This window comes from Phoenix dactylifera, chromosome 5 (assembly GCF_051530095.1).
Source record: "Phoenix dactylifera cultivar Ajwa chromosome 5, Ajwa_hap1_PhDact_Kaust_v1.1, whole genome shotgun sequence".
In the NCBI taxonomy this organism is placed as follows: Eukaryota; Viridiplantae; Streptophyta; class Magnoliopsida; order Arecales; family Arecaceae; genus Phoenix; species Phoenix dactylifera.
The window spans coordinates 11,729,805-11,741,499 of record NC_143194.1 but is presented as its reverse complement, the minus strand read 5'-3'; the positions used below and the strand labels follow the sequence as shown (position 1 = coordinate 11,741,499).

Genomic DNA, 11,695 nt, shown 5'->3' with positions numbered 1-11,695 from the left:
AGATGTGACTGAGCTCCGCCGCCTGCACACGGGCGCTCTCCACCACAAGTCTTGGGGACATACTACGTTCGCCAAAGGTACGAGCATTCCTAGCCAGCCAAATCTGGTAGGACGTGCAAATCGCTCGGGTTGCCTCCTGGCGAAGCAGTGGGGACTCCGAGCATCGGCATATAGCCTATAAAAACTGGTTCCTCTAGCTCCAAACCTCCTGCAGGATCCCTGCCAGTCGCCAAGTCGCCCTAACCCATGTGCACTGAAACAAGGCATGATCCACCATCTTGTTCACACCATAATCCCCACATACAGGGAGAATCCTCAGTCGTCGTCTGCTAAGAACTGCTCTTGTCGGAAGACAGTCTCAGATCACCTTCCAAAGAAATAGGGCTACCCTTGGATGGAGTCCCAAGTGCCAGATCCAGGTGCAGTCAGGCCCCGGCTCATACTGCCGTCGGAGAATGCAAGAGAGATCGCCTACCCTGACGCTAGTCCTGGTAGAGGTGCTCCAAACTTGCACGTCAGGACCTGCACACCCAGGTAGCGGGAGGGATTGGACTCTTTTCGCCAGATGCCCTTCGAAAAGCTGAACCAACTTAGTCTCGTCCCATGCAGCCCCCCAGAGACAAGGAAGTCACAGACCCACAGACCCTTCGCAACCTCGACACTGACCATAGTCGGCCAATGCCACAAGGGGAGGGCATCTACCCACGAGTCTCCAGCCACATCAATACTGCGTACATCATCTATCAGCCATCTAGCGTGCACCAAAGTAGTAGGCAAGTACTTCGCAATCTCTCGCCATAGAAAGATAATTCTCCACCCTCGTGCTCGTGCCTTAGGGCCCAGCCGCCCATAGCGGGCTGCCATGGTCCAGCTCCAGATTCCTTGTGGCTCCAAAAAGAACCGGATTGCATGCCGGGCAATGAGCACCTTCCACCTCTCCAGGAGAGACAGAACCCCGAGGCCACCCTCATGGACTGGAAGGCAGATGCTCTTCCATGCCACTAAGTGCACCCTTCGATCACCTCCATACGAGCCCCATAAGAAGCTCCGAAGTAGCCGTCCAATCTTTAGTAGCACTGTCCTTGGCACCACCATATTTGCCATAAGATAGATGAGCATAGATCCAAGTACAGATCTGATCAGCGTCAATCTACCCATTATAGATAGAGACGCTGCCTGCCATTCCTCCAGCCTACTCTGAACCCGTTGTACCAGCTCGGTGCACTCAGATATCCGCACTCTCCCACCTGTGATCGGTACGCTAGGTAGCTCTAGGTCCCGTCCTGCTCTGACATTTCCAGAATTCATCAGATCCCCTGTCGAACCCCTGGCATCGTGCTAAGGTTGAAGGAGATGGTTGACTTTTGGGCATTCACTCTCTGCCCCGAGCAATAGTCGTCCAACACCCTCCTGAGGGCCCGTGCATCCTCTACTTGCACCCTCGTCAAGAGGAGACAGTCATCGGTGAAGAGTAAGTGAGATATCGGTTGGGCCCCTAGAGCTGGGACGTAAGCCTCCAGCTCTCCGGCGGCACATGCAGCCCGTGGTGCCCGAGACAAGACATCAGAGCAAATGATAAACAAGTATGGGTATAAAGGACATCCCTGCCGAAGCCCGAAACACACCCCAGCACCCAATCAATCCAAATCTCGTGGAAGCCAAGACTCTCCAAGGCTCGCCTAAGAAAGCTCTACCGAATTCTATCATAAGCTCGTTCCATGTCTAGTTTGACAACCAACAGGTTTCGCCGTATCGGGGTCCGCTGAAGATCCCACATCATCTCTTGAGCCAACATGATATTATCGAAGATGCTCCTACCTCTCATTAAAGCTCCTTGCTCCTGATAGATAATTTCGGAAAGCAAGGGCTTCATCCACTCCACTAGTATTCTAGCCACCACTTTATATAAGGCGGTGCACAAGCTGATAGGCTTAAAGTGGCTCGGTTCTGCCGCGTCCTGACGCTTCGGTATCAGCATGATGAATTTGGCCTTCCATTCATCAGGCATTCCTGCCCGACTGAAGAAACACAGAACTGCTTCAACCACAACCGTCCGGACAATGCACCAGTATTTTCAAAAAAAGAAGGGTAGGAACCCATCTGGACCAGGAGCCTTAACCCTATCCTCTCGTAGGGCCCAGACCGCCTCCGCACCTCCACCACCGGTAGAACCAATAACGCATTCTCTGTAGTTCCAATACCCATGTTGGCCCTTGGGAGTAGGTCGACCTCGTCACCCTCACTATCCTCTAACCATCTACAGCGGAAGAAATCAAGCAAGACCTGTCTAATCGCCAGGTCCTCCTCCACCTGCTGACCCGTCCCATCTCGCAGGGATCGGATCATATTCCTCTGTTTTCTAATAACCGTGGTCCGATGGAAGAAACTAGTGTTCCGATCACCCTCCCTGACCCATTGGATTTTGGACTTCTGTCTCCAGAATATCTCATGTTGTCGCAAGATCGAGTGATGAGTCACAAGAAGCTCCCAAAGGCATACCATGTTGGCCTCCGAGAGTGCACCCTTAGGATCTTCTTTTCTTTGAAGGTTAGCTATCGCGACCTCCACTCCCTCCAGCTTCTTAAAAATATCGCCTACAACCTCACGGTTCTAGCGGTGCAGCCATCTCTTGGTCAGCTTTAATTTTCGAGAAACACTCTGTATGGCATCGCCGCGCACCGGCAAGCTCCAAGCTTCTCGGACAATGTCCCAGGACTGAGGGTAAGATAACCTAACCTTCTCAAAGCAGAAGGGGCAATGGTGACTAGAGTCGGATGCCGTTGAGATCAGTAGTGGACAATGATCCGAGGCAATTCGAGATAAATAGCTGACTCGACAGGAAGGGAACCGGATAATCCAATTAGTGGACGCCATGGCCCTGTCAAGCCTCTTCCAAACCTTGGCTCTACTGGACTGGTTGCTACATCAGGTAAACCGCGGTCCGGAGAAGCCCAGGTCCACTAGGCCGTTTCGCGATAGGAAGTCTCGAAACTCCCTCTTATCTACTATAACGGTAAAAGCCCTTCCACCTCTCTTCTCACTAGCGTCCTGGATACAATTGAAATCTCCCACCACCGCTAACGGAAACCCCTAGGCAACTAAATGGGTGATTTCGTCCCACAGGACTCTCCTAGTCCTATGGTCAGTACTCGCATACACGCCGCTTAAAACCCATGGTGCTGTATTAGGTTTTGAGATGACCATAATAACCTGTTGGGAGCAGTTGTGGAAAATGTCTACTGACGCCACACCCTGCTTCCACATAGCCAAAATACCGCCGGACAACCCTTGGGATTCTACTACATAGATCTTCCAGTCTGCCGCTAGATGCCGCTATACTCGGTGAAGCCCACTGTCGGACATATGTTTTTCATAGAAGAAGTAGATCTCTGGTCCGTGGTTCTGCACCAACCTCCTGAAAGACGACATGAAGGGCGGCTTTGCCGCTCCTCTGTAATTCCATGCTAGAATCTTAATGGAGAAAAAACTGAGAGGTCGGCCACAAGCACGTCCACTTCCTGGCCCTCAGGGTCCATCTCCACCTCGGGATAGATGCCACCCTGCTGAACATCATCAACACTAGCTTTGGAGACAACCCGCATAACAACCGCCTAACCCGTTGCAGATATAAAGTTGTTAAATTAGGAGATTTAATTGTGGATAATTTATATTAGGAGATACAGATTGTTTATAGAAAACTGGTTTGTTCTCTAATTAAATTTTTGATGCATCATTTTAGATAGTTAGGGCATTCTTCTTAATAAATGCTCCTGAGGTATTTACTAACAGTAAGTCAGGAACGTTATAAAATTAGGTGAAATAAAATAAAGTCAATGAGTAAATGACAATTGATATACGTGGATGATGCTTTCAGTAAAACTTACAATTTTTTCTCCGACAATATAGATAAAACTAAACTAGCTGATATGCTACCTGAAATAGCATTTCATGAACATATTCATCCAGTATTCTCACTTCTATATTTAGTAGAGAATTCTTATGTACTTTTGTTTGTTAATGGAAGCAAAACGACCCAAAATTCAAAAATCCAATGATCATTTTAGGACAAAATTTGTAACCACTATCTATAATGTAAGTACCTAAAATTAGAATAAGCATGATGTATTGCTTTAAGAAGAAAATTGAAAACTCACCTCAGATTCATTTGCAATATCAAGTTTCCTCGCCAGATACTTTTGGATACAAGAAACAGGTAGATTGCCATCTCTGCAATAGAAAAAAGATAAGGGATGAGTTGTGTTACAAATCATTGACATGTCTTCATGACTGCACTAAATTAGTATGTACTAGGTATCTTAGGTTAAAATATGATTTAAGAAATCAAACATGACAGCTAGAAAATAATAAAAAAATAATTTAAGAAATAAATAAACAATATCATTGCTTACGAACAGACAAATGTATTATCTAGAACATCATATAGTAGTCTCCATGGCTGCAGTATCTTGGTTCCATGAATATACTTTTGGAGGCAATTGACCTGTTCATGCATGGCGCAATTCCTATAAGAAGTTGTGAAAGATGGGTTTTAGGGGCGCATATGGCAGATTTTGATGGTCACAGAAATTTTTGTGACCTCCAAAATGAGTAGTTTGAAGTGGAAATGCCTGATGCTAGAGCATTATGGGACAGCAGAAAATATCCTGATAAAGTTTAAGTATTGGGATGTTTCAATAATGTCATTTTTTGTCAATAAATATAGGTTTCGGAAAACCCAAAATATGAAAAGTTTGTTAGGGAGATGTAATCTTCATCAAGATTCAGGAACTTCTTTTTCTTGTTTTTTAGATTCATAGATTACAGGCATACCAAATGACATTGATGTCTATATATGTGGAAATATATGGAAGGAAATGTAGGTAGTTGGATTTGAATCAAGAATTGGCATCTTTTCATTTACTTTTTCATCCTATCCTTCTTAGAGGGTGTGTTACAGGTGGTGGTTGGGCTTCCTTTCTCTCTCTCCTTTAGTTGATTCCCTATGGAGGTCATTGTTCCAACAACACTGTAGGTGTCAGAAAACAACATAAATTTTAGCCTAAACGAATAAAAGGAGAGGCCAAAAAATAATTGGATATCTTTTTGCCTCATTTTGATGTGTCACAGATCAAAGTAAAATCATTTGTTCTGCAAACACGTTGTTTGTGATGTGTTTCAAGTAAAACCATTTGAATTTGATCTTACTTTATGGTTATGCTTAGTCAACATAATTCATAATTAATGCTTGTGGATACAAAGTACTATAAGTTATGCAACGAGCTATGTATGAATCTTAACAAGAAGCTTATGAAAAATATTGGGACCAATTTGTCCCAAATTTTTAATTTTGAGGATAGCTTATGAAAAATATTGGCTCCAATTTGTCCCAAATCATTTAATTTTGAGGATGCCTTTGAAGTTCGACACTACTTTATTTCCATTCATAATAAGATTTTCTAATTCTTTATTAACTACTGTCTTTATAGAATTATCCAGCCAGCCCAAATAATTCAAAATAAACAAATTGCTGATACATTTAAATCTGCACTTTTATATAGTCACGAGGATATGAAATCAGCTAATGGAGACCACCTTTAGTGGTTTATATAATTTATTGCCGATATTTACCTCGAGGCTGAGACATTTTAAATAAGGCTTTTAGATATTGATGAGAATATAAAAGCTGCTTACCGAGACCAACCTTTAGCCTCTAATTTAGATTATTAATAGTCAATGGTTAGGTTAAGGCTCGATCATGAATGATACTTAAGATTCTTTTGGTGATGGTTGATGAGTCTTAGGTGCCAGAGAACATTAAATGGGTACCATCAAAGTTCTACAAATTAATATTATGGAAAGAAGCCAAATAATAATAAACAATCTTGAGATTTTTTAATTTGCTGCTTAAGCATCTCATTAGAATTTATTCATTTCATAGCAGCAATGTAAAATGGTGTGATAATTTATATGATAGATCGGGTTCAAAATAAGGTGACATGAAATTTATAAACAGGGTAAAATGTGGTACTTTATGCTAAATTGCAGGATCCAGGTAACTCAACCTGTAATACAGTTTTCGTGAAAATAGGAAGTAAAATGATAATCCGGTCAAGAGGATGACAAGAAGCTCAAAAAGGGCAATCAAAAGGAGAACTTTAGTGTAGGTGTATTTAGTGTGTGGTAAGGAAGGAATGTCATAAATGCCTACATGATATCTTAATCATTATTCCAGCATTAGGAAACAATATTGCTAGGAGGAAAATTTTGAAATTCCAAAGGTGGAGAATTTTCCAACAGTTTTGAAACAACTCAAATAATTCAAAAAATGAAAAGAACTTAAAAAAAAAGTTTTCAAAACAATCATGGAAAAGGCTAAAACAAGCACGGAAACAAATGGCAGCAACAAAAATAGTATGTAAATTTATTTGTAAACCATAATTGCTTCTTGCACGAGTACTGAATAGTTCATGAATTAAATTTGTGATTCATTGAACTATGCATAATTAATTTGTTAATGCCATAATAATTCAAAGAATCATTAAGCCAAGGAAAGAATGAAGAAAAGAATTTTTAGAACTGAACTTTGTTACTATGCATTATGGAGCTGTTTAACACAAAAGAGTAAAGAGAGAGTTAACCATTGGCAATGTTTTAGGCACATTAATGTCAGATATAGTAGGCCTAAGGGACGAGGATTCTTGAATACGGGTCGAGAGGTTAAAAAAAGGGTGGGATGGAAGATCACTTGAATGGCTGTAACAAAAAGAGATTTACATAGATCCTCATGTTTAGGAGTCTGGCATCAGGTAGACAGATCTCAAAGTACTTATCCAGAAGGTATAATTAGGTTCATTAATTACATTATATGCTATAACTAAACATGCCATTGCACAGTACATAAACAAGCCAATAGGAAATTATCAACAAAGGTTAGGCAAAAGATAAGTATTTAAATATCAAAAGAAAAAAATGATCAGTAAAAATAACAGTCAAGGATGCAAAAGGGACATTGGAAACATATGCTCGACTCTGTAATGGGAGAAAGTGTACTCACGTAAGCCTCAAGTATCTTGCAGGTGACTGGTTCAGCGAGGAGCATCCTTCCCTAAAACCATTTTGAACAGATCAGAAAGATGATAGAGACTAAAACATGATCATAAGCATGGTTTATAGCAAAGTAACAGTATCTCACAGGTCAGCTGCAGCAACTAAAGAAAACCAATACTGGTTTAGCTGTTCTAGAGCTGAGGTTCCCGGCTCCCTTCTTCTTTGGCTAGCTCCTTCTAACCTTCGAGCTCTGGCCACCGCCGAAGAAATGGGGACTTCAGCGTCAGGACCACTGACCTGATCTGCTTCAACAACAGGAGTCCTTTGCTCAGGCCTGTCCGGATATGATTCTTCATTCTCTTTGTCTTCAGCATCACAATTATTCTGTATCGAAACAGAGTCACTCTTCAGAATCAATGCAAAGAGCCAAATAGGTGGTAGTAATCAAAACCAGGGCAAAGGAGTGTCTAAAGATTTCGAAATTACTTATTACAACGAACTCGTGATTTTATATCCTTTACCTGCCTCCTAGTTTGAGTTGTCTTTCTTCGAGTCGCAAATGAATTTGAGCTTTCAGATTGGAATTCACCTTGGCTTGCGAGTCGAGGAGTTTCTGCTACCAAGAGTGCAACAGAAGGGACTTCAAGAGTCCCAGCATCTTCCTTTTCCTTTTTAGATGGAAATATTTTTTCCCTTATGTCCTTTATATTGTGATCAGGCCTGCATATGATCAACTAGTAAATGAGCTTAAAGTTACATATCAGCACAAATTTATAAATGAAGTTCAACAAATTGCACCACATAGCAGTGAAGGACGAAATAGCATCATAAAAAAATTTGGATACATAGCCTAGAGTTGCTTGAATATGTTACCAATATCCACAAGGTTTTAGTACATTCCCACATTTCCCAGATAATAATAAACAAGATATCCCTTCATGTAAAACGAATATACTAATAGGATGATCAGATGACTTTACTGTTTATCAATGCAATTGACAAGCTGAAAAAGGATAATTGCCAATATTTTGGACATAAAAGGTAAAGCAGAGAAAGGTTCATTAAAAAGCAACAATGTTATTTACATAGGACAAATTGTGCAGAACTTAAATAAGCAAGTTTTAGGTCTGGAAAACAAGCACGACACTTAATCAGTACAGCTAAACTGGAGTCCATAAATGCCAGATCCAGAGTTTTTTGACGGCATAATAGTATTATATTTTTCATTGCAATATTTGTCTTTGCTATTGTCTCAAAAAATTATTGCCTATCACAAGTTTGATCCTTGTTGATATCATATTTGCCTACAGCTACAATAACATATTTATGATGTTGCCATGATTGAAACATAGAGAGCAAGGTAAATTCTAACAACTCTTGCAACGTCCATTAGGAATCACATAGCAACAAGGGACCATGGCGGCCCTGTATTTTTGGAGTTCTTTACAATCTCTTATGATCAATACAAGTGGACCTCTTAACTTTCGGTCCCTTCATCATCTAAATCCTTTTTCCAAATGTTTATTTAATGGCCAAGATGATCTGCTCAGAACAAATATGTCGTTTTGTTGTTTGTCATTATCAAATATGCTATTATGCTATGTTCCATTGATGGTCTCTTGTTTTTTGTGCTATTGTCTGGCAACATCTATCTGAATATTAAGGAATTTCTGGTTCAACTTTGATCATAGTATTAGAAATAATATGCTGAAATAGAAATTGCTTTGGTTTCGATTAATGTTTTGATCTGCTAGGAAATAGGCAAAGCTCTTGTAGTTAACCATATTAAAGAATAAACAATAGAATGAGCATTAAAATCTGATAATCTAAGCATACAAATTTTGTAGTAACTTATGATATCATGAATCTAAGGACTTTCATTCTTGCAGCACTCTAGTCTGTATTGGAGATTATTTGATGGAGAAGAAAAGCAGGTGATCATTATTAGTTGCAGTTCTAACACTATAACAGAATTTTCTACTTAGGTTAATACACCTGCTTCAGGATTTTCCTGCAATCTCGAACCCGCACTGCTTCCTAAGAGCTTCCATACTTTACTTGTTTTGGCAACTAAGTTCTATTATTCTCCTTTCCAGGCATTCTACTTCTTGTTTGGAAATCAAATATTTTCATGGTACTAGATTCCATTTCCTATATTCAGAGTGCAAAGGGGCTGAGCGAGCTATCAGGCTGCTCAGTCTCAGCTCAGTATATACTAGGGTTTCTTAAGCTCAGTTTGAGCTCGAGCCAAGCATAAGTTGTTCAAGCTCAGTTCATATATGCTATGAGATGAACTTTCTGTACTTTTGCAAGCAGTTTTTGTTGAGGTAAGCAAGCCAACACTCAAAATTGTTTGAGCTTGCACCTTTTCTAACTGAGCTAAGCCTAGGGAAGAGGATCTTGCGCTGCCTCATTCTCAGAAGTTAAGAAAGTATGCAAAACACTCATTAGAGCTTCGGCAGTAATATTACAGGAGAGGTTTAATCTCGAAAGCTTACATTGCGAAGCTCATATAATCAGATCATCAAATTAACTAGAGCCTAATGGGAAGTAATTAGATTAACTTTATTTTGCAGAACGACCATGACATCAATAGTTCATTGCTTAATGCAAAAGAAGAAAGCCAAAATAACAAAAGGATGTCACTGCACCAATTAACATTACAAGGATGACATAAATTGCAAGTACACCAACATGCCAATAGATAAAAGGTTTACCTGAGCTTTTCGAATGGATTGCAACCAAGATCAATATTACATATAGGGCAACAAGCTACCTCCCCTTCTGTAAGCCTCTCAAATATACACTTTCTGCAAACTGCTTGAAGGACAGAAATAAGAGGAATCATTTACATACATGCATACATGCATATATACATACGTTTGTAAGGAAAATTTTTCTGTTAATGTGTAATAGAAATTTCTTGAAGGATGGCACAAGTTTATATTAAAAACAAAACAGAGAGAGATAAAGAGAGATTGATTATAATATTTGTCAATTTATATCTTGAATGAACAAAGGAAAACCAGAATAACAAAGCCAAATGTAATATTTGGTCTAATGTTCTATGTAAGAACTTCTTGAAATGGAACAAAGATACATGAATTGGCAATGCTAACCAAACTCAACAAGAAGATAAAACTGAAGTTTAAGTACTGATATTAATTGGCATTTGATTTGATTTAAACTAAATTTGAAGCGAAAAAAATAGAACACTGTGACAAAATGCATAGAAAGACCCTCTTAGTAAACAACAAATAATTCAAGGTCTACAGATGTTCCAAAATCACTTAGAAGAACACCAAGTATTGAATCTTTACTAAAATTCATCAATGATGACACCACTTACAGAGGCTGGTTATAGAATGAAATCATCAAATAAAAAAAAAACCCACTGATCTATTATTTGGGATGGAAAATGGCTGCAAGTTTAAGATAATCAGATCTATATTTGTTATGGAGAAAAGAAAGCTAGTCAAATGACTTCCGGCAGTCAGTGTTATGTCGAGAAAAAAACTTGTCTGAGATAATGTGTTTTAAAAACTGTCAACCAACACATGAATAAAACTTCTTTTTTTCATTTCGAACCAAAAGCTCATGATAAATCTCAAAGCATAAATGCGGCAACTTGATAGATCAAATACAATATAACTGAAGAACAGAGACAAAAAAATCAATGCATATGATCCTGTAAGCTTATGCAGAAGTGTTATGGAACAATATATCATAAAAAAAGCTTTTTCTATCCAAATTTAGACGAGAAAATAGAGCCTTGAATCGCACAAAACTAAAGAAGAATTAAGAAAACAGTAGAATCCACCGATAGGAGAGAGATGAGATCAACGAACCAAAAGCATCAGCAATCCGATATTCCAAAATCCAAAAAAATACCGATCAATAGGAGAGAAAAGAAAACAGATCCAAAAAATGAGACGGCTTTTGATTAGAGAAGCTTGGGAGAGAGGTGGGAGACTCACAAATATGGAGACATTCAGAGATAGCGGTGGCGTCCGTGACAAGCTTGTGGCAGATTTGGCACATCATGCAAGCCTCCAAAAGGTCCCGCCTGATCTTGAGAACTCCCATCGAAGAAGATCCCGTCTCAGGAGCAACGCTCGCCATCTTTTGCGTATGTTGGACGATTGTCTCTCTTTGACTCGCCGGAGGATGCGGTCTGGGGGCGTCAAGAGGCGCACGTTAATCGTGGGGCACCGAAGAGGGGGAGAGTGTGAGCGGGCAGAAGGAGAGGAGGAAAGGTGGGATTCCTTATAGTGGGTAGCAGGCGTAGAACGTCGAGAAAAGCAGCCGAGGAGGGGAAGGAAGGGGTTTTGGGTGGGATTGGGAGTGCGAATTGGTCTTGGGGAGTGGAGGAGGAGGGGGGGGGGGCGAGTGTGTGGTTTTTTTTCTTGTTTCTTTTTGGAGTTATTGCGACAAAATAAAATGATGTGGCATCAAGGTGGGTTGAAATGCCCTCGGGGGACAGCAAGTGGACTGGCGGTTATTGACGGCTGAGATCTTGACAACTTGGTTTGAATCCGACCCAGCTTGTAATAGATCCTCTAACCTGTTTAATTTTTTAGGGATGGTCTAATCCAGAGATTATTATTGTATGGGTAGGCTGTTTTAGGGAGGTTTTGGACTGTTTGTG

General features: G+C 40.4%; 1 protein-coding gene across 1 annotated transcript; it reads right to left on the bottom strand.

The window, feature by feature from the left end:
• Positions 1-3,464: 3,464 nt before the first annotated feature.
• On the bottom strand, positions 3,465-11,370 carry LOC103716584 (E3 ubiquitin protein ligase DRIP2-like). The gene is made up of 7 exons (XM_088722957.1): positions 11,025-11,370; positions 9,765-9,864; positions 7,569-7,767; positions 7,193-7,431; positions 7,055-7,105; positions 4,155-4,227; positions 3,465-3,611 (listed from the first exon to the last, which is right to left on the bottom strand). The coding sequence occupies exons 1-7, from the start codon at positions 11,167-11,169 to the stop codon at positions 3,465-3,467; spliced, it is 954 nt and encodes a 317-aa protein (XP_088579083.1). The 5' UTR covers positions 11,170-11,370.
• Positions 11,371-11,695: the final 325 nt, after the last annotated feature.

Bases quoted from the DNA above. Each gene is read 5' to 3' on its own strand.
- LOC103716584 (XM_088722957.1), bottom strand. From the start codon at position 11,169: ATGGCGAGCGTTGCTCCTGAGACGGGATCTTCTTCGATGGGAGTTCTC. The intron at 7,432-7,568 runs GTAAAGGATATA...GTTTCGATACAG, and splicing joins CAACTCAAACTAGGAGGCAG to AATAATTGTGATGCTGAAGA. The intron at 3,612-4,154 runs GTGAGTTTTCAA...GCAACGGGTTAG, and splicing joins ATATTGCAAATGAATCTGAG to GCGGTTGTTATGCGGGTTGT.